The sequence below is a fragment of the Salvelinus alpinus genome, chromosome 13 (genome assembly GCF_045679555.1).
Source record: "Salvelinus alpinus chromosome 13, SLU_Salpinus.1, whole genome shotgun sequence".
Taxonomy (NCBI): domain Eukaryota; kingdom Metazoa; phylum Chordata; class Actinopteri; order Salmoniformes; family Salmonidae; genus Salvelinus; species Salvelinus alpinus.
In genome coordinates this window covers 24,196,088-24,223,885 of record NC_092098.1, presented here as the reverse complement: position 1 = coordinate 24,223,885, position 27,798 = coordinate 24,196,088, and the positions used below count along the sequence as shown (strand labels likewise).

General features: G+C 41.4%; 2 protein-coding genes across 6 annotated transcripts in view; one reads left to right on the top strand and one right to left on the bottom strand.

Annotated features, from left to right (window-relative positions):
* The window catches only part of LOC139537431 (microtubule-associated protein 6 homolog), a 30,826-nt gene extending 27,686 nt beyond the window's left edge, over positions 1-3,140 (bottom strand). For 3 of the 5 annotated variants that reach the window (XM_071338703.1, XM_071338701.1, XM_071338702.1), the window contains exon 1: positions 2,057-3,139. In XM_071338703.1, coding sequence (XP_071194804.1) covers positions 2,057-2,790 — 734 coding nt within the window. In that variant the 5' untranslated portion in view covers positions 2,791-3,139. Of the gene's footprint in view, positions 1-2,056 lie in introns of all 5 variants that reach the window. The other 2 variants (XM_071338699.1, XM_071338700.1) reach the window with 1 other exon arrangement.
* A 16,835-nt stretch (positions 3,141-19,975) lies between these two features.
* The window catches only part of LOC139537442 (2-acylglycerol O-acyltransferase 2-A-like), a 31,903-nt gene continuing 24,080 nt past the window's right edge, over positions 19,976-27,798 (top strand). Inside the window, exons 1-2 of the mRNA XM_071338727.1 lie at positions 19,976-20,108; positions 20,850-21,028. Of these exons, the coding sequence (XP_071194828.1) occupies positions 20,015-20,108; positions 20,850-21,028 (273 nt within the window). The 5' untranslated portion in view covers positions 19,976-20,014. The remainder of the gene's footprint in view (positions 20,109-20,849; positions 21,029-27,798) is intronic.

Genomic DNA, 27,798 nt, shown 5'->3' with positions numbered 1-27,798 from the left:
TTTCTATTTTCTACATTGTAGAATAATAGTGAAGACATCAAAACTATGAAATAACACATATGGAATCATGTAGCAACCAAAAATGTGTAAAACAAATCAAGTCTTAAAGTAATGATGGACTGTCGATTCTCTTTGCTTATTTGAGCTGTTCTTGCCATAATATGTACTTGTTCTTTTACCAAATAGGGATATCTTCTGTATACCAACCTTGTAACAACACAACTGATTGGCTCAAACGCAAGAAGAAGGGAAGAAATTCCACAAATGAACTTTTAACAAGGCACACCTGTTAATTGAAATGGATTTCATGTGACTACCTCATGAAGCTGGTTGAGAGAATGCCAGGAGTGTGCAATGCTGTGATCAAGGCAAAGAGTGGCTACTTTGAAGACTCTCAAATATAAAATATATTTTGATTTGTTACACACATTTTTGGTTCTTACATGATTCCATGTGTTATTTCACAGTTGTGATGTCTTCACTATTATTCTACAATGTAGACAATTGTAAAAATAAAGAAAAACCCTTGAATGAGTAGATGTGTCCAAACTTTTGACTGGTACTGATATATATATTATAGGCTACAGTAGGCTACTACAATAAATAAACTTTCCAGTGACACACTGACTCACCAAATGATGAAGATGAAGCCATAGGCTACTCACCGGTGATGGCCGATGTGCTCGTCGTTGATAATCTCAAGATAAGCTTTGTAAAACAGTGCTGCTGCAGTTCATTCAAAATTGGGAGTTGTTGAGAATGTATTTCTCTATTCTACAGAGAGATTAGTCTTCTGTTTTCAGCAGTAGGCATTTGCTTTCCAAACTATATGTTTTTATTCACAATTGTATTTAGAAATTTGCAAAAGGCAAACTGACAGCCGCAACCAACTAAAGTAAAATAATCCATAGTTCCCATTCAAGTCAGGACTGGCAGCCATCACTAGTGTACCCATTAACAGTCAAATTGACGGTAAGAGGTTCCAAAACCCTTCTATGGATTATGTCTATGGCCACAACACATTTGGTGCACATAGGAATACCGGTAACTGACAAAATTAAGACAACACTTGAGTAAATGAGGGATACAAATGATATGTTTTGGTGTGGGGTAAATTTTCCTGGCATTGTTTAGGTCCACTTGTAGAATCTATGACAAGGCACATTGAAGCTGTTCTGGCAGCTTGGTGGCCCAACACCCTTTAAGACACTTTATGTTGGTGTTTTCTTTATTTTGGCAGTTAGGCCTACTTGTATGTGCTTGTGATAAAACATACTCTGTGGCTAAATTATGCTCTCTGGTGTACTTTGAACATTGAGAGTGGGCCCTATTGCCTCATCATCTTAAAGCTGATCTCACTAAGTGTGTTCATGATACCAGTGGTGTAAAGTACTTAAGTAAAAATACTCTTAAGTAGTTTTTGGGGGTATCTGTACTTCACTATTTACATTTTTTGACAACTTTTACTTGTACTCCACTACATTCCTAAAGAAAATAATATACTTTTTACACCGTACATTTTCCCTGACACACAAAAGTACACGTTACATTTCGAATGCTTAGCAGGACAGGAAAATTGTCCAATTCACACGCTTATCAAGAGAACATCCCTGGTCATCCATAATGTCTTGGTCATCCCTACTGCCTTGGTCATCCCTACTGCCCCTGATCTGGCGGACTCACTAAACACAAATGCTTTGTTTGTAAATTATGTCTTTGGAGTGTGCCCCTGGCTGGCAGTAAAAAACTAAAAATGTCATTGTGCCATCTGGTTTACTTAAAATAAGGAATGTGAAATGATTTATACTTTTACTTTGATACTAAGTATATTTTAGCAATAACATTTACTTTTAATAATTAAGTATATTTAAAACCAAATACTTTTACACTTTTACTCAAGTAGTATTTTACTGGGTGACTTTCACTTTTACTTGAGTCATTTTATATTAAGGTATCTTTACTTTTACTCAAGTATGACAATTGGGTACTTTTTCCACCACTGCATGATACAATGTGTGGTTCTGTGTTTCATCTGTCAATAGAATTTACAACTTACTTGTATGAGCTGCCAATTGTAACTTCCTGTTTTAACTGCCTGTTTAGCGCATCTAACGCCGCCCTGCCTCTGGCCCCTGCCGCGTCTTCTCGCTCCACTTTGATGCTAACTTTCTTTTCACCATCCTCCTCAGCAGTTTGGTTATTTTTACTCCCTCCCAGAATTTCTTTCTCTTGCACTTTGTCAGCAATTTCGCTTTTCTCCACCCCACTGTCAACTTCCGCGTGTGCATGGTAGTGTTTGGACCTATCCTGGACACAGTCACCGCCGGTGGAGATGGAGGGATTGGGCCTGGCAATCCAAGGATGGTCGTCCCTTTTCTGAATGGGCCATGGCTTGAAATCCTTCTGATATTGTGTCTTGTTGTTAAAAGGGGTCTCGGGAGTATGATATTCATTCTTAGGTTTACAGCTTGGCTCAGGGCGCACTTTCCAGTGCTTAAAGTCTTGGCGCATTACAGAACCACATGCGCGCTCCTCAGACACAGCGGTTCCCGTTGCGAGGTGCTCACAAGCCGCCACCGCCTTGTCCTCGTGAGCGGGTTGAGTTTCTATGGCGACCGCGCTTGCCTGTGCCTGGTGATGCGGCTGTTTTTGTTGGTGCTGCAGTTGAAGATGCTGCATCTCCGAGACGTCGTACCTGGTGAAAACCAATGGCACCGAAATGTCCCCCTTGTCCAGCTGGTTCCAGAAGCGGGCCATGCAGCACGCCCTGGTGATGCAGGGCCACGCCATGATGTCGGCTTTAGCTCAGTTCCTGCGCGCGATACAATGGCACTCTCTGTCTAGGCTCTTGATGGGCACCAATGTTCTGTTAAAGGAACAAAATGAGGAACAAAATGTCCGAGTTGTTGAATGGTGCAAGATACGATGTTTAGCGAAAATAGAGGAATTATACATCCATGATTCAAATATTACGAATACAGAGATTGGATGCTTAATTAGCGTTATTACAACTCCCCTCTCGCTGTTTTCCCTTTGCGCTGCTCTCAGCTCTGCTCGTTCTGTCCTGTCATGCACATTGCTCTATGATAGTGCACTGCAAGGAAAATCGGTCCTGCGCGCTCAGCATCCCTCCCATGAGAGGATGCTTAGAATTGGAGCAGAGAAATATCACCTGGCATCGTCATCATCATGCATCATGCAATGTCTGCAGTGGGAGGAGAGACGTTTTGATGCCTCAACCCATTCCATTATAGTTTTATGTCGCCATACTTCTTTCTATACGATCCTGTGTTTATGTATTGCTAGCATTTAATAAAACATGAGAGGTTGATGGTTTGCTTTATAGCATATCAAATAGGACATCAATTGAACAGTGGCCAATACTGCAATTGGATCTAGAAAGGTTTAGGAGCAGAAATCAGAAATTCAGACATATTTCATGTGTGTATGTGTCATTGTATGGAGGCTTTGGAGTAAGTGATAGCAGAGAAGTTGGCTTTGTGATCTGTTTAACAACAGAGGACAGATGGTGATTTCTGCACTGAAGTAGACAATGCCTACTCATTATACACAATCAAGACTAGCGCCACACTGAGCATCTGAAAACATTTGCACATAATGATGGGAAACACTAATTACTAATTCCGTATTAGTTTTCACTCTGTTATTACTGTAATTATAGATGCATAAAACAAGTTATTTGAAGGTAAAGCTGCAAGATCATTCATTCATTGCCTAGCAAAAATCCTGGAATCATTGATTAATACTCAGTTTAGATCCCCCATTGATCTTATAAATATCTGGGCATCTGGATTGACGAAAAGCTATCTTTTAAAAATAGTATAAAATAAAAAAATAAAATAAAAAGTTGGGCTTCTTCTGTAGGAATAGGGCTTGCCTTTCATGAAATAGTAGAAAACAGATCATTCAGTTTACATTTATTCCTGTTATAGACTATGGAGATATTATATACATGAATGCAGCTACCAGTGTTTTGAAGCCTTTGGACACAATTTATCACAGCGTACTTCGTTTTATAACGTCCGACAGTTTTGACACTCACCACTGCACCCTTTATCATTACGTTGTTTGGACCTCGCTACAAACACACAGGTCACTTCATAATTCTGTTTTTGTTATAAAGCCTTTCATAATAAACTACCAATTTACTTAACATCATTGTTGAAATATAGAAACTCGGAATAAAACACTAGGTCACAGGTTTGGATAATGCTGGAGACTCCACGTGTATCCACAGAGTTTGGTAAATCTGCCTTTTCCCATCAGGCCCCTATCATGTTGAATAATCTCCAAGTAACGTTTCATTTGATATGTTGTTGTCTCTGGGTCAGTTTAGGAGAAAGGGATTTTCATATTTATAAATGTATTTGTTTTGTTTGATTGTTTGTGTATATAATATTTGCTGTTTATTTAATTTTGTGTTTTAAATTGTGTATCATTTTCTTTTCTTTATTGTTCCCAGGGTATATTTGCAAATGAGACCCAGGTCTCAATGTGTTTTTTCCCTGGTTAAATTTTTTGAATTGCTTTGAATTGCTTGTGAGAACACACAACTAAAGAATGGTATTGTCACTGACCTTCTGGTATTTATAAGATAGGTTATTAGTGTCACTTTAAATAGATTTCCTCAAGGTTATGATAGATGCCAGATTTCCATCTGTTTACGGCCTAGTTAGATAGCCCCAAATAATCAATATGATGTGAAATGGAAAAGTCACAATCAGTAATAAACAATCTAAACCAGTTAATTAACACAAAAATATTGATAACACCGGGGGCTTATCAATCAGTATGTGTGTGTGTTCAGCTATACATCACCCCTATTAACCTCTACTTGGTCACAATCCCGGATCCGGTAGCACCCTCATCAGTAAAAAAGCTGACTAGCATAGCCTAGCATAGCGCCACAAGTAAATACTAGCATCTAAATATCATGAAATCACAAGTCCAAGACACCAGATGAAAGATACACATCTTGTGAATCCAGCCATCATTTCTGATTTTTTAAATGTTTTACAGGGAAGACACAATATGTATTTCTATAAGCTAACCACGATAGCAAAAGACACAACTTTTTTTTCCCACCATTTTTTTCCTGCATAGGTAGCTATCACAAATTCGACCAAATAAAGATATAAATAGTCACTAACCAAGAAACAATTTCATCAGATGACAGTCCTATAAAAAGATTTATTGTATAGCATATGTTTTGTTAGAAAAATGTGCATATTTCAGGTATAAATCATAGTTTTACATTGCAGCTGCAATCTGAAATAGCGCCGAAGCAGCCAGAATAATTACAGAGACCAACGTCAAATACCTAAATACTCATCATAAAACATTTCGGAAAAATATATGGTGTACAGCAAATGAAAGACAAACATCTTGTGAATCCAGCCAATATTTCCGATTTTTTAAGTGTTTTACAGCGAAAACACAATATAGCATTATATTAGCTTACCACAATAGCCAGAAACACAAGCCATTTACCAGCAGCAAAGGTTAGCGATCGTAACAAACCAGCAAAAGATATATAATTTTTGACTAACCTTCATAAACTTCATCAGATGACAGTCCTGTAACATCATATTACACAATGCATATAGGGTTTGTTCGAAAATGTGCATATGTAGCGGCACAAATCGTGGTTATACAATGTGAATAGTAGCCAAACTTCAAGCAATCTGTCCGGCGCCATCTTGGAGAGGCACCTAATCTAATCAATAACTAATCATAAACTTGACTAAAAAATACAGGTTGGACAGCAAATGAAAGATACATTAGTTCTTAATGCAACCGCTGTGTTAGATTTTTAAAATTAACGTTACTACGACATACAGCGTGCGCTAAAGCGAGACCGCACCAAAATTAATGGCCGAATAATAGTTTTACATTTTTCAACAGAACAACGAATTAACATCATAAATAGTTCTTACTTTTTGATGAGCTTCCATCAGAATCTTGTGCAAGTGGTCCTTTGTCCAGAATCATCGTTGCTCGGTTGATTGTCGTCTTCAACTTAGGAATTAGCAGCAAACATTAGCTATGTGGCCCAGACGTGCCCAACTCTTCATAACGCAGCACAAAGAAATATCCGAAAATCGCAATACAGTAATCCCTCGTTTATCGCGGGGGTTACGTTCCGAAAATGACCCGCGATAAGTGAAATCCGCGAAATAGAAAACTTTTTTTTTTTTTACAATTAGCAACTATTACATGTATACAAATACAGTGACTCACGTGTAGGCCGTTTCACTGCTCTTCAGACTGGGCCGCTGCATCCTGACTGCGCTCTGCAGTGTTCTCTTCTTCTGAAGCCCGCGGTGCAGGTGTGTTTGTTCGGGAGAAGAACATAGTGATAGGCAGCTGTTGTCGCTCTTTTTTCTTCTTTGCAAAAAGATCCTTGTACACCGACATGCCACCATCGATTAAGTTGGAGAACTGTAATGAACGGCTCATCAAAGGGTCCCATTCCTCAGCTACTCGCTTAAGTTCAGTGGCCATTCGCACCATGGTTGCTAAGCGACCAAGCGTTAGTCCTTCCTTCCTTCCTGGCCAACTTAATGTAAATTTGCCAAGCTGTTTTATGTACGTACACATAACTGCACGAGACGACAAAATGATAGCACAATTCGTAGCATGTTTTGATACAAGAAGCGGGAGTGAGTTTTTAGCGAATCAGAATGCAGAGCACAATGCACCAAAAAAAAAAAAAAAATGCATTATGAAAATCCGCGAAATAGCGAATCCGCGATAAGTGAACCGCGAAGTGGTGAGGGATCACTGTATACTGATATAAACTGATATAACTCGGTTTAAAATAACTACATTATGATGTCTTTAACACCTATATCGAATAAAATCAGAGCCGGATATATCTAAGGCCTATAACGAGAGCTTTTCAGAATGCCATCCTGAGGTCCTCCTTTGCGCCATGACGAACGTTGAAAAGAGTGCACCCCCGGTTCCATGAGCCTTTATATGGCCTCAGATCTGCCTAGCAATACCATTCCAATTCTCACTGCTTACTGACATCTAGGGGAAATCGTATGCAGTGCATGTCGACTCATAGATCACATGCAATTTAATAAACTGACCCTGGAACAGAGCATCGATTTCAGATTTCTCACTTCCTGAAAGGAAGTTAGCTGCAACTTGAGTTCTGTTTTACTCACAGATATAATTCAAACGGTTTTAGAAACTAGAGAGTGTTTTCTATCCAATAGTAATAATAATATGCATATTGTACGAGCAAGAATTGAGTACGAGGCAGTTTAATTTGGGAACGAATTTTTACAAAGTCGAAATGGCGCCCCCCTATTGACAAGAAGTTTTAACTTGTTAGATTTATTTAATATATATTTTTATTTATTTAACAAGGCAAGTCAGTTAAGAACAAATTCTTATTTACAATGGCAGCCTACCCCAGCCAAACCCAGACAACGCTGGGCCAATTGTGCACCACCCTATGGGACTCCTAATCACAGCCAGTTGTGATACAGCCTGGAATCGAACCAGTCTGTAGTGACCCCTCCAATATAGCGTTTTTTTACCCTTGTGACTGACACCGTCTCTGTGTTGCCGGAGTCTCCCTCAACTCCTATGAAAAGGACACGACATCATGAGGCCTCTGATAGTGACCTGAGTTACTGTCCTAAGACAACAACAGGTAATGTTACTGCCCCATCAGCAACGTGCCGTTGGAACACAGGAGTGATGGTTGCTGATAATGGGCCTCTGTGCGCCTGTGTAGATATTCCATTGGAGATCGGCCGTTTCCAGCTACAATAGTCATTTGCAACATTAGCGGTGTCTGCACTGTATCTCTGATCAATTTGATGTTGTTTTGATGGACAGGGGGTGTGCTTTTCTTTCAAAGGCGAGGACATTTCTGAGTGAATCCAAACTTTTGAACGGCAGTGTAGATTTAAAAAATATATTTTCTTGATACTTCAAGGGTCTTGAAATTCTAAATCGAATATCAAAATGATCCTTGGTATGACCATCTTAAAACAATTCCATATAGCTTAGTAGAACCCCCCCCCCCCCCCCCCAACAGGGCTTAGACTGTTTGATGTGAAAAATAATGGGTTAAATATATGTACAAAAAAAATAACAGATCTTATACTATATCTCAGATATAGGAAAGACACTTCAGAACAAACCTAATTTAGATTTTTTGGTGGGGACTATCTGTTTTTCCATGTAGTGAATCTGTTTGTATGGTCTAATGGTCTAATAGTAGTTAAGAAGGCCGAATAAAAATGTTCATCAAATATATTTTTTATTTATTTTTTGATACTTCAAGGGTTCTTAAAATTCAAAAGCAAATAGCAAAATGATACGTGGTATGACCTTCTTAACCCCCCCCCCCCCCCCCCCCCCCCTCGGTTTAGACAGGGTTTAGACTCTTATGGGTTAAAGGTTAAGGTTAGGGGAATGATTAACTAAAAAGGTTAGGGGAAGGGTTAGCTAACATGCTAATTAGTTGAAAAGTCGCTAAAATGCTAAAGTTGTCCATGATGAGATTCGATCTCTCAACCTTTAGGTTATACTCCCACCCATCCTGACCAACAACCCTACTTTTGGTTTTGCCTTAAGCCTTAACGTAACCGTCTGTCTTATGTAACCACACCAAATGTAACATATCATACTAATTTGTGACCCCGGATTTACATTTACTATGTTATGTCTAGTCTATGAGACCAGGCTACGTAGGAATGTCCCCTCACATGCAGTTCTGAGACAAATTGAGTGTTAAAATAATTAACACTCAATTTAAACATGGTATCCATGAGTTGATCTGACTCTGGGGAAATAGATAAAGGGCTTCATTGCCAAAATCCCGAAGTATCCCTTTAATATGGGTTCAAAGTCTTCAGGGGAGAAATTAGCTCCCATTCAATAGGTGTACTGTGCCAGCTGCTTCCTGTGGTGTGCCAATGTTTCCATTTCATTGATTATACTTAATTTCACCCTGAGTTGGAAATTTAAAGTAAGTAAAGTAATATGCTAATAGCTTTAGCGTTATATTTATCAGTCAGCTAATATTAGTTTAATCCTGTTAGTTTTAGTTTCAATATTACCAAAACTGAAAAAAACATTTTTGTAAAACAATATGGAATTGTTTTGATATTGCTTAGCTATTTTAAAACTATAGCTACTAGACAGTATGTCACTGTTGAAAATCAACTCCGATAACAAATGCTTGTATATTTTGAATTTGGTTTTTTTCTTGATTTTTTTATTTTTATTTCCATCCATCTGTTTTGGGATAGTATTCTTATCCATACTATTGTTGTATTGTAAAATCTGATGTGGTGTACTTGCTGAAAAAATGTCAGTGCCACTCGGGCTCCCGAGTGGCACTGGGCTAATTCCCCAGCCAAGAAGACAGAACTAGTAGAATAATTTTGGTTGTGAAGTGCATTAGCAAAAGGCGTTGTACTTTCTTTAGAACAAAATGCAATTTACCACTTGGCTGTCTATTATATGAAATCAAATCAAATACAATTTTATTTGTCGCATGCGCTGAGTACAACAGGAATACAACCTTACTGTGAAGTACTTACTTGCAAGCCCTTAACCAACAATTCAGTTTTAAGAAAATAGAGATATTTACTTTTAATATAAGTTTTGTACTTTATTTTATTTAGTAACACAATAAAATAACAATAATGAGGCTATATACAGGGGGTACCGGTACCGAGTCAATGTGTGAGGGTACAGGTTAGTGGAGGTAATTTGTACATGTAAGTAGGGGTAAGGTGACTATGCATAGATAATAAACAGCAAGTAGCGCAGTGTAAAAACAAATGTCAATGTAAGTAGTTCGGGTGGCCATTTGATTAATTGTTCAGCAGTCTTATGACTTGAGGGTAGAAGCTGTTAAGGTGCCTTTTGGACCTAGACTTGGCACTCGGGTACCGCTGAGCCTGCAGTAGCAGAGAGAACAGTCTATGACTTGGGTGACTGGAGTCTTTGACAATTTTTTTGGGCCTTCCTCTGACACTTTAGATTAAAAAAACAGATAAAAATCCACCATATGTACCAGCGGGACTGTGAGGCAACACAAACATAGGCACAGACACACATGATAACATACGCACTACTTCCGGCGCCGACAGAGATGGCCGCCTCGCTTCGCGTTCCTCGGAAACAATGCAGTATTTTATTTTTTTATGTGTTATTTCTTACATTGGTACCCCAGGTAATCTTAGGTTTCATTACATACAGTCGGGAGGAACTACTGAATATAAGAGCAACGTCAACTCACCATCATTACAACCAGGAATATGACTCTCCCGAAGCGGATCCTGTATTTTGCCTTCCACCCAGTACAATGGATCTGATCCCAGCCGGCGACCCTAAACAACAACGCCGTAAAAGGGGCAAACGAAGCGGTCTTCTGGTCAGGCTTCGGAGACGGGCACATCGCGCTCTACTCCCTAGCATACTACTCGCCAATGTCCAGTCTCTTGACAACAAGGTTGATGAAATCTGAACAAGGGTAACATTCCAGAGAGACATCAGAGGCTGTAACGTTCTTTGCTTCACGTAACCATGGCTCACTCGAGAGACGCTAACGGAGTCGGTGCAGCCAGCTGGTTTTTCTTCATGCATCGCGCCGACAGAAACAAACATCTTTCTGGTAAGAAGAGGGGCGGGGGTGTATGCCTTATGATTAACGAGACGTGGTGTGATCATAACAACATACAGGAACTCAAGTCATTCTGTTCACCTGATTTAGAATTCCTCACAATCAAATGTCGACCGCATTATCTACCAAGGGAATTCTCTTCGATTATAATCACAGCCGTATATATTCCCCCCCAAGCAGACACATCGATGGTCCTGAACGAACATTTTCTGACTTTATGTAAACTGGAAACCACACACCCTGAGGCTGCATTCATCGTAGCTGGGGATTTTAACAAGGCTAATCTGAAAACAAGACTCCCTAAATTCTATCAGCATATCGATTGTGCTACCAGGGCTGGTAAAACCTCGGATCATTGTTATACTAACTTCCGCGACGCATATAAGGCCCTCCCCCGCCCTCCTTTCGGAAAAGCTGACCACGACTCAATTTTGTTGCTTCCAGCCTACAAACAGAAACTAAAACGGCAAGCTCCCGCGCTCAGGTCTGTTCAACACTGGTCCGACCAATCTGATTCCACGCTTCAAGACTGCTTCGATCACGTGGATTGGAATATGTTCGCATTGCGTCCAACAACAACATTGACGAATACGCTGATTCGGTGAGCGAGTTCATTAGAAAGTGCATTGACGATGTCGTACCCACAGCAACGATTAAAACATTCCCAAACCAGAAACCATGGATTGATGGCAGCATTCGCGTGAAACTGAAAGCGCGAACCACTGCTTTTAACCAGGGCAAGGTGACCGGAAACATGACCGAATACAAACAGTGTAGCTATTCCTTCCGCAAGGCAATCAAACAAGCTAAGTGCCAGTATAGAGACAAAGTAGAGTCGCAATTCAACAGCTCAGACACAAGAGGTATGTGGCAGGGTCTACAGTCAATCACGGATTACAAAAAGAAAACCAGCCCCGTCGCGGACCAGGATGTCTTGCTCCCAGACAGACTAAATAACTTTTTTGCTCGCTTTGAGGACAATACAGTGCCACTGACACGGCCCGCTACCAAAACCTGCGGGCTCTCCTTCACTGCAGCCGAGGTGAGTAAAACATTTAAACATGTTAACCCTCGCAAGGCTGCAGGCCCAGATGGCATTCCCAGCCGCGTCCTCAGAGCATGCGCAGACCAGCTGGCTGGTGTGTTTAAGGACATATTCAATCAATCCTTATCCCAGTCTGCTGTTCCCACATGCTTCAAGAGGGCCACCATTGTTCCTGTTCCCAAGAAAGCTAAGGTAACTGAGCTAAACGACTACCGCCCCGTAGCACTCACTTCCGTCATCATGAAGTGCTTTGAGAGACTAGTCAAGGACCATATCACATCCACCCTACCTGACACCCTAGACCCACTCCAATTTGCTTACCGACCCAATAGGTCCACAGACGACGCAATCGCAACCACACTGCACACTGCCCTAACCCATCTGGACAAGAGGAATACCTATGTGAGAATGCTGTTCATCGACTACAGCTCAGCATTTAACACCATATTACCCTCCAAACTCGTCATCAAGCTCGAGACCCTGGGTCTCGACCCCGCCCTGTGCAACTGGGTCCTGGACTTCCTGACGGGCCGCCCCCAGGTGGTGAGGGTAGGTAACAACATCTCCACCCCGCTGATCCTCAACACTGGGGCCCCACAAGGGTGCGTTCTGAGCCCTCTCCTGTACTCCCTGTCGGCCCACGACTGCGTGGCCATGCACGCCTCCAACTCAATCATCAAGTTTGCGGACGACACTACAGTGGTAGGCTTGATTACCAACAACGACGAGACGGCCTACAGGGAGGAGGTGAGGGCCCTCGGAGTGTGGTGTCAGGAAAATAACCTCACACTCAACGTCAACAAAACAAAGGAGATGATCGTGGACTTCAGGAAACAGCAGAGGGAGCACCCCCCTAGCCACATCGACGGGACAGTAGTGGAGAAGGTGGAAAGTTTTAAGTTCCTCGGTGTACACATCACGGACAAACTGAATTGGTCCACCCACACAGACAGCGTTGTGAAGAAGGCGCAGCAGCGCCTCTTCAACCTCAGGAGGCTGAAGAAATTCGGCTTGTCACCAAAAGCACTCACAAACTTCTACAGATGCACAATCGAGAGCATCCTGTCGGGCTGTATCACCGCCTGGTACGGCAACTGCTCCGCCCACAACCGTAAGACTCTCCAGAGGGTAGTGAGGTCTGCACAACGCATCACCGGGGGCAAACTACCTGCCCTCCAGGACACCTACACCACCCGATGTCACAGGAAGGCCATAAAGATCATCAAGGACAACAACCACCCGAGCCACTGCCTGTTCACCCCGCTATCATCCAGAAGGAGAAGTCAGTACAGGTGCATCAAAGCAGGGACCGAGAGACTGAAAAACAGCTTCTATCTCAAGGCCATCAGACTGTTAAACAGCCACCACTAACATTTAGTGGCCGCTGCCAACATACTGACTCAACTCCAGCCACTTTAATAATGGAAATTGATGGAAATTATGTTATTGGATATATCTGATAACAACATCCTGAAGATTGATTCTCTACTAAGTTTGACCAGTTTATTCGACTTGTAATATAACTTTTTTAAGTTTTTGTCCGACGTTTGCCTGCATCTGCACGAGCGTTTGGACACGTGTACTAAACATGCTAGCAAAAGTAGCTAATTGGACATAAGTAATGGACATTATCGAACAAAACAACGATTTATTGTGGAACTAGGATTCCTGGCAGTGCATTCTGATGAAGATAATCAAAGGTAAGGGAATATTTATGATGTAATTTCGTATTTCTGTTGACTCCAACATGTCGGAGAAATGTTGTTAAATCTGAGCGCCGTCTCAGATTATTGCATGGTGTGCTTTTTACGTAAAGTTTTTTTTAAATCTGACACAGCGGTTGCATTAAGAACAAGTGTATCTTTAATTCTGTGTAAAACATGTATCTTTCATCAAAGTTTATGATGAGTATTTCTGTTATTTGACGTGGCTCTCTGCAATTACTCCGGCTATTTTGGAGGCATTTCTGAACATGGCGCCAATGTAAACCGAGATTTGTGGATATAAATATGCACATTATCGAACAAAACATAAATGTATTGTGTAACATGATGTCCTATGAGTGTCATCTCATAGGACATGTGGTCCCGTGTGGCTCAGTTGGTAGAGCATGGCGCTTGCAACGCCAGGGTTGTGGGTTCATTCCCCACGGGGGGACCAGGATGAATATGTATGAACTTTCCAATTTGTAAGTCGCTCTGGATAAGAGTGTCTGCTAAATGACTTAAATGTAAATGTAATGAAGATCATAAAAGGTTAGTGATTAATTTTATCTCTATTTCTGCTTTTTGTGACTACTATCTTTTGCTGGGAAAATGGCTGTGTTTTTCTGTGGCTATGTACTGAGCTAACATAATTGTTTGGTGTGCTTTCCCCGTAAATTATTTTTGAAATCAGACATGTTGGCTGGATTCACAACATGTGTAGCTTTAATTAGGTGTCTTTCATGTGTGATTTCATGAATGATTGATTTTTATAGTAATATATTTGAATTTGGCACGCTACATTTTTTCTGGATTTTGGCCAAGTGGGACGCTACCGTCCCACCTATCCCAGAGAAGTTAAAAACAACCTGAGGATTGATTATAAAAAACATTTGACATGTTTCTACGAACATTACGGATACCTTTTGGAATTTTCGTCGAACGGAACAAGGCTGTAGTTTTCTGAACATAACGCGCAACCCAAATGGCGTTTTTTTGTTATAAAAGTAATATTTATCGAACAAAAATAACATTTGTTGTGTAACTGGGAGTCTCGTGAGTGCAAACATCCGAAGATTATCAAAGGTAAGCGATTCATTTGATTGTTTTTCTGACTTTCGTGACCATGCTAATTTGGGGCTAGCTGTTCTAGCATTGATTGATACACTCACAAAAGCTTGGATTGCTTTCGCTGTAAAGCATATTTTCAAAATCTGACACGATAGGTGGATTAACAACAAGCTAAACTGTGTTTTGGTATATTTCACTTGTGATTGCATGATTATAAATATTTTTTGTAATATTTTTGAATCTGATACGTTTGGGAATGTTCTTCTGCCTTTCAGGACCGGAACGAGGCTGTGGTTTTCTGAACATATCGCACAACCCAAATGGCGTTTTTTTGTTATAAAAGTAATATTTATCGAACAAAAAGAACATTTATTGTGTAACTGGGAGCGATTAATTTTATTGCTTTTCTGACTTTCGTGACCATGCTAATTTGGGGCTAGCTGTTCTAGCATTGATTGATACACTCACAAAAGCTTGGATTGCAGGTGGCGCAGTGGTCTAGGGCACTGCATTGCAGTGCTAGCTGCGCCACCAGAGTCTCTGGGTTCGCGCCCAGGCTCTGTCGCAGCCGGCCGCGACCGGGAGGTCCGTGGGGCGACGCACAATTGGCATAGCGTCGTCCGGTTTAGGGAGGGTTTGGCCGGTAGGGATATCCTTGTCTCATTGCGCTCCAGCGACTCCTGTGGCGGGCCGGGCGCAGTGCGCGCTAACCAAGGGGGCCAGGTACACGGTGTTTCCTCCGACACATTGGTGCGGCTGGCTTCCGGGTTGGAGGCGCGCTGTGTTAAGAAGCAGTGCGGCTTGGTTGGGTTGTGCTTCGGAGGACGCATGGCTTTCGACCTTCGTCTCTCCCGAGCCCGTACGGGAGTTGTAGCGATGAGACAAGATAGTAATTACTAGCGATTGGATATCACGAAAATTGGGGAGAAAATGGGATTAAAAAAAAGAAAAAAAAAAAAAAAAAAAGCTTGGATTGCTTTCACTGTAAAGCATATTTTCAAAATCTGACACGATAGGTGGATTAACAACAAGCTAAACTGTGTTTTGGTATATTTCACTTGTGATTGCATGATTATAAATATTTTTTGTAATATTTTGCGTCCTGCAATTCAGCGGTTGTTTAGGAAAATGATCCCGCTAAAGGGATCCGTAGCGCAGAGAGGTTATGCTCTTTGACATTTGTTGTAGAGATAATGTTATGAAGAAAAGGTTAATGTAATAATTTTTCTCATGGCTACCCATGTATTTCCATGGAAATATAACGTTTATTTGGAAAGTAATACATATATATATTTTTAAAAGCATTCATGATTTGCGTAAATGTATTATACTAACTATTACTCTTGTTAAAAATATGAAATGGTATTACATTTGGTGAAGAGCACATTATGACTTGTTTAGGACTCAAAACTCAAAGTTTAGGACTTGAGACTTGAGACTTGTCGGTCTTGACTTGAGACTTGACTTGGAACTTGAGTGCTTAGACTTAAGACTTACTTGTCTCAAGCCCACCTTTGCTACACACTGCGAACAATTTAGACTAAGGATGCATTAAGATACTGATCTTTCATTACCAGGCCACGCGTGACAGGAAAACAGGGACAAAGGGGGCCTGTAATGGGGAGTTATTCGCAGCAATAAAAGGTTTTGTTTATAAATGTATGTTCTAACAGGGATGATGTGTGATAAATTTAGAAGCTGGAATTCAAGTCCTAGACTCAAAGTAAGCACGAAGGACTGTCATTCTAAATTTGGGTTGGATAATTTATTAAATGTTTTAGTTATGATTTGAATACAGCGAGAGAGAGTTGCTACAGAACAGTGAGGGGTCTGACAGGGAGGTTGTTTGTTAGAGAAGTCACTGGATGATAGCTTGGGTAAACCATTAAGTTTTTTTTTTGTTCTCTTTTGTTTTACCATGTAATCAGAATTATGTTGGTTGCATCAATGGGTGGTGTGAAGTTATTAAACACATACTTTTTTTCTCTTTCCTTTTCAAGTCAATATGTTTTTAGGTTTCGTGGAACATAATTGTTCCAGAGGAGGGACTGATGTGTATTGACTAATTCATTTGAGAATGTTTTAGTATATTTATAACTGAAGAAGTGCATTAGGAGTAATGACTAGTATGTAATGGGTTAGATGGGATGATATATGTGCAAATGTATCTGTAGCAGGAGGCGAGGTGTTTGAGACAGAATGTTTACATAGGGCTGTTAAGTGGGATGGAACGTGACTGCAATGAAGATCTGTGGGGGCTCATAAATTAAGGTTGTGGTGATGGTGGAGTATCATTCCCAGAGACTGTATATTGTTACAGGAGATAGCTGTCCTCCCTATCCTATGACCTAACTGTCCACAATATAGGGATTTAATGAAGTTAAATGGAACATTACACATACCCAGATCATGCTGTCACACCCTGGCCTTAGTTATCTTTGTTTTCATTATTATTTTAGTTAGGTCAGGGTGTGACATGGGGAAGTATGTGTTTTGGGTTGTCTAGGGGTTTGTAGGTTTATGGGGAAATGTCTTGTCTAGGTGTTTGTATGTCGATGGCTGCCTAGATTGGTTCTCAATTAGAGACAGCTGTGGTTTATTGTCTCTAATTGGGAGCCATATTTAAGGCAGCCATGGGCATCATGTGTTTGTGGGTAATTGTCTATGTCTATGTTGAACGTAAGTAGGTTGTGTGTGCACTTGCGTTTGTAGCTTCACGGTCGTTTGTTGTTTTGTTAGTTTGTATAGTGTTTGTTTCGTGTTACGTCTTCGTCTAATAAAAAGAAGATGTATTCATATCACGCTGCGCCTTGGTCCACTCTCTCTTATCAAGACGATCGTGACACATGCTGAGAGTAGAAGAGATAGTGGTGGAATTTCAGACACTATGGTAAACTTTCAAGAAACCTGTGACTCAGAATTTTGTTAGGTTGGATATTCTTCCAACTCATTAATCTCTTTCCCATTTTCTAACAGCCGGCGAACACTTGACAGATTACATGCAGGAGTTATTCTCACGGTAGTCGCTGTAGGGACCGTAATTGAAGAAGGCTATAGGCATGGGCCATGTTAGTAGTAGCAGGGGTTACTTTAGTAGCATTATTGGGATATCAGTTTATAAGGACTCGTGCTACATGGATTGGTAACTGGTAACTGGGAGACAAATGGGAGTACAGGGGAGGCTGTTATTCAAATGTCACAAATTAGTGATCTTGCCATAACAGGAGAGTGTTGTCAGGAAATGACTCATGTGTTGCAGTGTATATATCCTCAGGTGAAACCAGAGATAACCAAGGGTATGGGCTGAATTCTGGAGATTGAGTGTACATCAAGATACACCAGGCGGGGGTGTTGGGACAGTGTTGTTTTGGTCCACACACAGTACTCCTTACAGCACCTGTAGCGGTAAAGATTGTCATGTCTCTCCTAGGTGGGTGCATAGTTCTCATGCGAAGCAAGGTCCAGCTGCATAATGGGTGAGCTTGAAGACTCCATGACAGAGGAAACAGAGCGAAAGAGAGAAACTAAATTCCACTGTAAGACATGCAGATGGGTGGGGTCTGGGAGCTACGTTAAACATCATAGTTGGGTTGGAGTTAGCTGCTTTATTGGTTAATGCATCATATGAAAGAGGATAGATGTTGGGATGATTGTACTCTAAACAAAATGTTGAAGGCATTGATGTGAAAGCATATACAGTGCTGAGTTACCTCAAGAGGATGTAGGGTTGTGGCAACGGAGGAGATGAGGAACAAAGTGAAAATGACATGACTTGGGAACACCTCTCGGAACCTGGGGCCGAAAGGGGAAGACTGGGCGAAAGCATGAGGAGGCTTTTTAGGACTTTCATTTGAGTGGAATCCAGCAGAAAAGTATCCTGGATGCATAGAGTCAGGTGAAGAGAGAGTGGGAATTGTCATGGTCTCAGACTTGAATATATATTTGTGCATATCTTATCACATTATTAATACTGTTATGTTTTGTGTGTCTTTTTGTTGCTTTACAAGTCTTATGATATCACTCACAGGGACTAGAAGGAGAAAGTGGAGAAACTAAAAGCCGCTCCAGCTGACATGAAGCAAGCCAGCAGATGCAGCTGGAATGGCATTTTGTTGTGTGATGAGAGATGGAAATAAAATTGTGTATGGTGTGATCATAGAACAGAGGCCATACATTTCTGAGTTGGTAAACCTCACGGTGAATGTTTTGTCATCATTGTTTGTTCATTTATAATATTTTTTTTGTTTTTTAATTCATGTTTTATTATCATTGTTTGTCTATTTATAAGTAATTTCCAAGTTTATGTAAGTTGAACAGTAGGAAGCTATTGTTCAAGAGGAGGGTTTTGAGAATATGAAATATACTTATTCATGTCACTGATGGAGTGGTAAGGTTTAGAGGGTCTACACCAGAAGTTAAGGGTTATAGGAGGAAGCTATATAGTGGGTGCAACTAAGCTTGGAATGTGTTGAGTGCAGGGAAGTGATTACATGTGGCAGGCACTGATAAGGGGAAAGAGCCATGGATTAGTGATGAAGGGGGGTTGAGGTCAGGTCAGGTCACCTTAAGGGAGAAATAGAAGTTTATGGCCTGTATCACTAGTGTCCTGCCTAGCAGTAAAGAACAATGCTTGTACAGATGGGTAGGAGGAGACTCAGCCTATGAGAAACGGTTAAATATCAGTGCTTGTGTGAAAATGAATTTTGTCTGAATCCAGCTGTATCGACCTTTTTAGAAGAATTAAACTTGGTTAAGCTTCTCTAGTGTCCGTGAGTTATTTATTCTGAAAATTAGAACCTAACAACGTACACATGGATTTTGTGCTGTAGATATGTGGTGGAGTCGGGGCCTGAAGGCACACAGTGTGTTTGGAAATCTGTGAATGTATTGTAATGTTATTAAAATTGTATAAACTTCCTTAATTTGGCTGTACCCCAGGAAGAGCTGCTGCCTTGGCAGCTAACGGGATACATAATAAATACAAATACAAATGACGAGATAATATTTGGATTAACTGGTACCTGACACGGACATGGTGGTTAGCAGGAAGATCGGAGTACCATAAACCAGGAGGTTGGGAGTTCAAATCACATGTGTGGAAATGTTGAATAATAATTTATGTATACATGCACAATGTAATCATGCATGTCAAAATACTGTGTGTGAGTATCCCTAACCTTGCCAACATACGAAGCACATTGCATGGATCAGTGGTTCACCAATCAGGACCTTGTTTGGCTCAGCAACAGTAACAATACAAATGTTCTTGCAACTACAATTGTTAGCTGGCCCAGTACCAGCAAGGTCAAAGGTCTTGAAGATAGAGAAATGGGTTGAATAATTAATTCATGCATTAAAGGATTGCAGAGATAAGACGGTCAAATGTCAGTTGACTGTGGATAGAGAGGGAGAAAGGCAGACTTTGGACCCACTTCACTCACTCTTCTCCTCTCCCGGGTGTCCCAGACATAAGCCTCCTGTCTGCCTGCACTGCCAGCCTCTTCAGTCCCCACCATGAATATCCAGTTTGCCCCTACCGACCTGCCCCTAAGCAGAAGACTGCAGACGGCCTCGGTGCTACAGTGGGTCTTCTCCTTTCTGGGCCTGGGTGAGTCTGCCACTGTTCTGCTCTGTCCTGGGCTGTCTGTGTGTGCTGTGCAGCTGTGTTAGCTAGCCTTTCTTCCTCATTTCTTAACAAGTGGGGAGCCTTGTGTCCAGTTCTGTTTGCTTAACGGGTTGCTCGGTGTGGAGAAGTTGAAATGGAATTCTTTGAGAGTTTCCACTGCTGGCTGACTTCCATGTGCCCATGGAGTTGTGCCTGAAACAGAGCAAGGAACTATGCTTACACAAATACATGCATACAGAAGAAATTCCCTTATCCAACTCTTAAGTAACTCTTACATAACATGTGTTGGACAGTGGAGAGACTCCATGTGTGTTTCAATAGATTTGTCCATTAGGCCTTCCACACTTTTTATTATTTTTGAGATGGATTGGATACTGTGCATCAGTGGTACCTAGTGGACAAGAAGAAACACACGTCCTGGTATTCGTTTTTTATGACCACATGACCTGACAAGGAAAAACTCTGGGTCCTAGTTATTGGTCAATCTGTTCAGGTCACATGGTCAGGAAAAACTCATGGCTTGAGTTGTAGTACACTTCTCGGGTTTGCTTAGATCTCTCTCTCTACCCCTTTCTATCTCTCTATCCCTGTCCCTCTCCTGCTCACTGCTGCTCAGTATGTCAGCAGGTTAAGAGATGCAACCTAATAGTGTAGTGCCCATCACATGTCTGTCTGTGTGTGTGTGTGTGTGTCTGTCTGTGTGTATTGGATGTCTTCCTCCAGCTCCAAGCTGCATCGTGCTGTTCTTTGTGTTGATGTTCACTCGGTTCTGGCTGATCAGCGTGCTGTACGCCTGCTGGTGGTTCATCGACTGGGAAACACCATCCAAGGGGGGCAACAGGGTTCACTTCCTCTCCAATCTACGTGTCTGGGACTACATGAGGGACTACTTCCCTGTAAAGGTGGGATGACTTCACTGTGTTTACTGCACTCTTTTGTGAGTGTTTGTGACTATGTTTTTTTTTGGCTTCAATAAAAGAGCAGTGGCCAGGTATGGATAGGCCCTATCTACAGCTGTTGCTGGTTGATGTCCCCATCTAGTGGTGATATATGGATTGTGTGTAGAGAAATACAAGTTCAGCTAAGAAATGTGAGTTGGTATTTGTTGGAATTTGATCATCATTAGTCTTATCCTAAGAACTTAGTCTCTCAAAGTCATACCAATACAATATGCTGTGTTATTGGATAGTGCAGTAAGAAATCCTGTTTTAAAGGGTATACAAATCTTTGATTCTATTCTATGGAGCTTGGAGGCCTGTGAGCCTGCAATATCCTTCCGCTGAGATTCGTCCATGCTCTTGCCCTTGGTCAGAATGTACACTTTGGTCTGTACTGATAAGCATGTGAACATCAACAACAAAATGGCTCAGATGTGTATTTTCCCTTTCAATTGCTATGCAGAGCTTTGTTATCTATAGTTTGTCTAATTGAAAGTCTCAATAGGGTCACATGAATTAGCATGAATTATCTTAGACATTGTTAAATCCATAATTGTTATTCTAATGGTATAGCTAGACCTATGTATTTATTCATTTGAAGTGAATGGTAGTGTTTCTTTTTTTAAGCTTCTATTGGTCATTGTAATCAATTGTTATTTTCAGATGACCTAGAAATCAGCCATAGACACTCATAAATGTATTGTTTACGTAAATTCAGTGATGCGTTTGGATCTCCAACGACAGCCTTAGTGAGACATACCAATGTAAACCTTCATTGTAAACATAGAATGACTTTTGATGCCATTGATAAAACATTCCTCAGATAGTTCATTTCAGAAAGAAAGCACCATGTAGAAATATGTTTAACCATTTATTAAACATTGAATAATGCAAGTCTTTCCGATATAAGCTCTGCTCGTTCAGGGTAGCTCACTGCCCAAGCAAAGCGTCAATATAAAATATCCAGCCTACAGGCAGTGAGCGCGGTAAACTATACCAATCCCCCGGCAGGAACACAGAACCTAACAGGTGGATGCTGGGGTGGTGATAGGAGCAAACAGCCAGTGCATAGTAGCAGCAAGCGGCAGCAGGATGAGTGAGCAGACCCGGTCAGCTTAAATAGACCGCCAAATAAGGTAGGTGTGATTGATATAAGCCTCTAATTTATGCCATCTCAGCTGATGCGGGGCACTCGGGTTTCTTTTCTGAATTGGCTCCGCTTAATTTCAGATAGAAAAGACATAGAAATACAGTACCAGTCAAAAGTTTGGACACACCTACTCATTCAAGGGGTTTTCTTTATTTTTACTATTTTCTACATTGAAGAATAATAGTGAAGACATCAAAACTATGAAATAACACATATGGAATCATGTAGTAACCAAAAAAGTGTTAAACAAATCAAAATATATTTTATATTTGAGATTCTTCAAAGTAGCCACCCTTTGCCTTGATGACAGCTTTGCACACTCTTGGCATTTTCTCAACCAGCTTCATGAGGAATGCTTTTCCAACTGTTTTGAAAGAGTTTCCAAATATGCTGAGCACTTGTTGGCTGCTTTTCCTTCACTCTGCTGTTCAACTCATCCCAAACCATCTCAATTGGGTTGAGGTCGGGTGATTGTGGAGGCCAGGTCATCTGATGCAGCACTCCATCACTCTCCTTGGTCAAATAGTCCTTACACAGCCTGGAGGTGTGCTTTGGATCATTGTCCTGTTGAAAAACAAATGATAGTCCCACTAAGCACAAACCAGATGGGACGGCATATCGCTGCAGAATGCATGCTGGTCAGGTGTGCCTTGAATTCAAAATAAATCACAGACAGTGTCACCAGCAAAGCACCCCCATACCAACACACCTCCTCCTCAATGCTTCATGCTGGGAACCACACAAGCAGGGATCATCCGTTCACCTACCCTGCATCACATAGACACAGCGGTTGTAACCAAAAATCTCAAATTTGGACTCATCAGACCAAAGGACAGATTTCCACCGGTCTAATGTCCATTGCTCGTATTTAAAGTATCTTCTTATTATTGGTGTCCTTTAGTAATGGTTTCTTTGCAGCAATTCGACCATAAAGACCTGATTTACGCATTCTCCTCTGAACAGTTGATGTTGAGATGTGTCTGTTCCTTTAACTCTGTGAAGCATTTATTTGGGCTGCAATCTGAGGTGCAGTTAACTCTAATGAACTTATCCTCTGCAGCAGAGGTAACTCTGGGTCTTCCTTTCCTGTGGCGGTCTTCATGAGAACCAGTTTCATCATAGCGCTTGATGGTTTTTGCGACTGCACTTGAAGAAACTTGAAAAGTTCTTGAAATGTTCCGTATTGACTGACCTTCATGTCTTAAAGTAATGATGGACTGTCGTTTCTCTTTGCCTATTTGTGCTGTTCTTGCCATAATATGGACTATTTTACCAAATAGACCTATCTTCTGTATACCACCCAACCTTGTCACAACACAACTGATTGGGTCAAACGCATTAAGGAAAGACATTTCACAAATTAACTTTTAACAAGGCACACCTGTTAATTGAAATACATTCCAGGTGACTACCTCATGCAGCTGGTTGAGATAATGCCAAGAATGTGCAAAGCTGTCAAGGCAAAGGGTGGCTACTTTGAAGAATCTCAAATATATTTAGATTTGTTTAACACTTTTTAAGTTACTAAATTATTCCATATGTGTTATTTCATAGTTTTGATTTCTTCACTATTATTCTACAATGTAGAAAATAGTAAAAATAAAGAAAAACCATGGAATAAGTAGGTGTGTCCAAACTTTTGACTGGTACTGTTTGCTTAACCATTTATTAAGCAATGAATAATGCAAGTCTTGGCGCTATGTAAATAAGAATTTGTTCTTAACTGACTTGGCTAGTTAAATAAAGGTTAAATAAAAAACTTTAAAGGCTCTGCTCCTTCAGGATTGCTCCCTGCCCAAGCAAAGAGTCAATATTAAATAGCCTACAGTCAGTGAGCACTGTAAACTACACAATCCCCCAAAACAGCAGAACCTCACACCATCTGACTATGTGTAGCTACGGCAGAGTGCCGTTTAGATATGATCAAATAGACCAGCTAAAGTACATCTACTAGCGCAAGAACGAATACCATGTGAGAATGTTAACCATGTGTGGCATAAACTGAGCAACGTATGACTTTTATCCCTCATGACATAACGCTGGGTACCCTCGCTTGAGGCGAGCTTCATCTGCCTATCTTGCCAATGTAACAGTGTGAACCCAGCTGCCCTAGAGATGCATCGCCAGGTGCACTCACTGATCAATACAAGTAGCCTGATCATCTGTTGGCCTACATAAAATATCTTCCATCTAACAAGCAACCTAAGCAATATGCACCCAGCCAACCATCTGTAGCTATGCACTGAACTTTATTACGATACTGTAAGTGCCAAAGCAATGCTATTGACCGTGGGCTGAACCCAGTCATACCAAACTATAGTATAAAAGGCATGGAACTGGCAGATGAACTCATCACTTTTGGGCATCCAAAATCTCCTTGGCGTTTAATCTAATATAGCGTTCGTAGGAAGCAGAGGACTGACCCCTGTGATCGTCAGTGTGTATGCAGGGACAGATAGAGATTCCAATTAAGCAGCGCCGATGCGAAATGAATGAGCTGTGTACAGTTCAAGAGATTGTCAACGCTGTGGGCTAAGGAGATGGAACCGTGATGAAAACCACTATCTCGTCATTTGTTTGCCAGCGTCGGTGAGGAATAATGGATCGCCCGGCGTGGTCAGTGGTCGCCATTGCAGGTAGCGTAACATGGAAGGGAGGACAGAAAGCAGCATAAGTTTGAGCAATGACAACAGCAGTAACTTTACCCATCCTATCAGTTTAAGAATGCTTTACCAACACTGTAAACATATGAGTGGAGTGACCATAATTAAATCCGAGATCATGCAATGATTAAAGAGAAATTAATACGAAGCTTTAACTTCCTGACTGATGTCTTGATGTTGTTTCAATATATCCACAATTTTCCTACATCATGATGCCATCTATTTTGTGAAGTGCACCAGTCCCTCCTGCAGCAAAGCATCCCCACAACATGATGCTGCCACCCACGTGCTTCACATTTGGGATGGTGTTCTTCAGCTTGCAAACCTCCCCCTTTTTCCGCCAAACATAACGATGGTCATTATGGCCAAACAGTTTTATTTTTGTTTCATCAGACAAGAGGACATTTCTCAAAAAAGTACAATCTTTGTCCCCATGTGCTGTTGCAAACTGTAGTCTGGCTTTTTTATGGCGGTTTTGGAGCAGTGGTTTCTTCCTTGCTGAGCGGCCTTTCAGGTTATGTCGATATAGGACTCGTTTTACTGTGGATATAGATCATTTTGTACCTGTTTCCTCCAGCATCTTCACAAGGTCCTTTGCTGTTGTTCTTTTGCATTTTTCGCACCAAAGTACGTTCATCTCTAGGAGACAGAACACGTCTCCTTCCTGAGCGGTATGACGGCTGCGTGATCCCATGGTGTTTATACTTGCGTACTATTGTTTGTACAGATGAACGTGGTACCTTCAGGCATTTAGAAATTGCTCCCAAGTATGAACCAGACTTGTGGAGGTCTACACTTTTTTTCTGTAAACTTCTGACTTCAACTGTAGCAATACTAGCGGAACTCATGTTGGTTCCACAATCTCAGAATCAATCAAACGTAACACCGTAGCAGCAGAGGATCAGAGTGAAGCCGGAATGTATTGAGAAGCAGTAGCACCGCAGATGCAGAATTCGGTGCCCAGAGCTAGCCCTCAGCACTGACGAAGGAACTAGAGCCGTGATGAGTTCCAGTATCTTGTCATTAGTTGCCAGCGTCAATGTTGAACAAGAGGTTCGCCAGGTGCTGCCCGTGGTCAGCATGCAGGCAACATAACATGAAAGAGGACAAAGCCGTGTTAGATCTGGCGGTGAAGATTTCAGTTCCATGCCAATTCTTTCATCTCGGGGTGTATGACAGTACGTTTAACATGTGAGAGTCCACAATGCAAACAGAACTTAAGAGATAATGCAAAAATAATGCGGAGGAACATTTAGTGCATTTCAGACTGAAGAACCCATAAAGCCAGAGTAATGTAACCTAACACTGTTGCCTTAACGTGAAATCAAACATGTGCTACTGAGAGAGGAGAGATACTCTTTGATATGCATGTTCATTCCTTCTCCATAGGCCATGAAGTGTAGGCAGACATGGATCCTTGAGCAGACTGCATGCTGAAGGGTCCTGACGCCCAAAATGAACTGAATCACTGCTAACAGAGCATGATAAAGCTGCATTTGCCAGACTGAAATTGGAATAGAAAAGGCATACATGGTTATATTACAGAAGACATTGTACAGAGAGAAGAGCATACAGTAGACTGCTGCAGAGTGCACATGCCATCACATAGCATAAAACATACACATTACTAACAAACCCCCAAAACCACAACTAAACGTTGGTACAGGTTATTTCGTAGCTACCTAAATAGCCTAATGTACTAATGAAATTGCTCAGCTGTAGCTGATGCATCTGCAGCGTGCACAGTGTGCACAGTGAGAGTGACCTGATAATCAACCTGGACCAACAATATAGTCTACCTGAGCTAAAGGCTAATGTCTAAAAGTATATACTGGTGAGCCATGAGAGAAGAATGAATGACCTGATGAAGAGAGAATAGACCCCATAGATAACTAGAATAAGGTTACATATAAGAGTGTCTGAAATAAGAACTAACAGACATTCCCCTGAGAGGCAATGAAGGCTTGATCACAGACACTGATCGCCAAGTGGGTGTTTAGCAAGCCCACCGCATGCTAGGTAATGCTAGTATCAACACCCATCCAACACGGCTGAAACTATATCAAGGCTTGATTAGTCATCACACAGCGTCAGATTCCCCACTAAGGTCCAAGGTGATAACTCTTCTTCCTCATATTTCAAGTTATGGTTAGGCACTAGTATCCATTTAAAATGAGGCTGTACTTCTGTGAATATATGCTTAGTGATGGAAAGACCGAGTAATGTTCGATGTAACATGAAGATAACAAAATGCAAGCAGAAGATTCATTAATAACAGTACTAATACATGACCCTAACCAGAAACCGTGGATAGATGGCAGCATTCGCGCAAAACTGAAAGAGCGAACCACCGCATTTAACCATGGCAAGGTGACTGGGAATATGGTAGAATACAAATAGAGTAGTCATTCCCTCCGCAAGGCAATCAAACAGGCAAAACGTCAGTATAGAGACAAAGTGGAGTCGCAACTCAATGGCTCAGACACGAGACGGATGTGGCAGGGTCTACAGACAATCACCGACTACAATGGGAAAACCAGCCACGTCGCAGACACCGACGTCTTGCTTCCGGACAAGCTAAATACGCTCTTCGCCCGCTTTGAGGATAACACAGTACTACCGATGCAGCCAGCTACCAAGGACTGCGGGCTCTCCTCTATGGCCGACGTGAATAAGACTGTAAAAAGTGTTAACCTTCGCAAGGCTGCCGGCCCAGACGGCATCCCTAGCCGCGTCCTCAGAGTCAGACCAGCTGGCTGGTGTGTTTACGGTCATATTCAATCTCTCCCTATCCCAGTCTGCTGTCCCCACATGCTTCAAGATGGCCACCATTGTTCCTGTACCCAAGAATGCAAAAGTAACTGAACTAAATGACTTTCGCCCCGTAGCAGTCACTTCTGTCATCATGAAGTGCTTTGAGA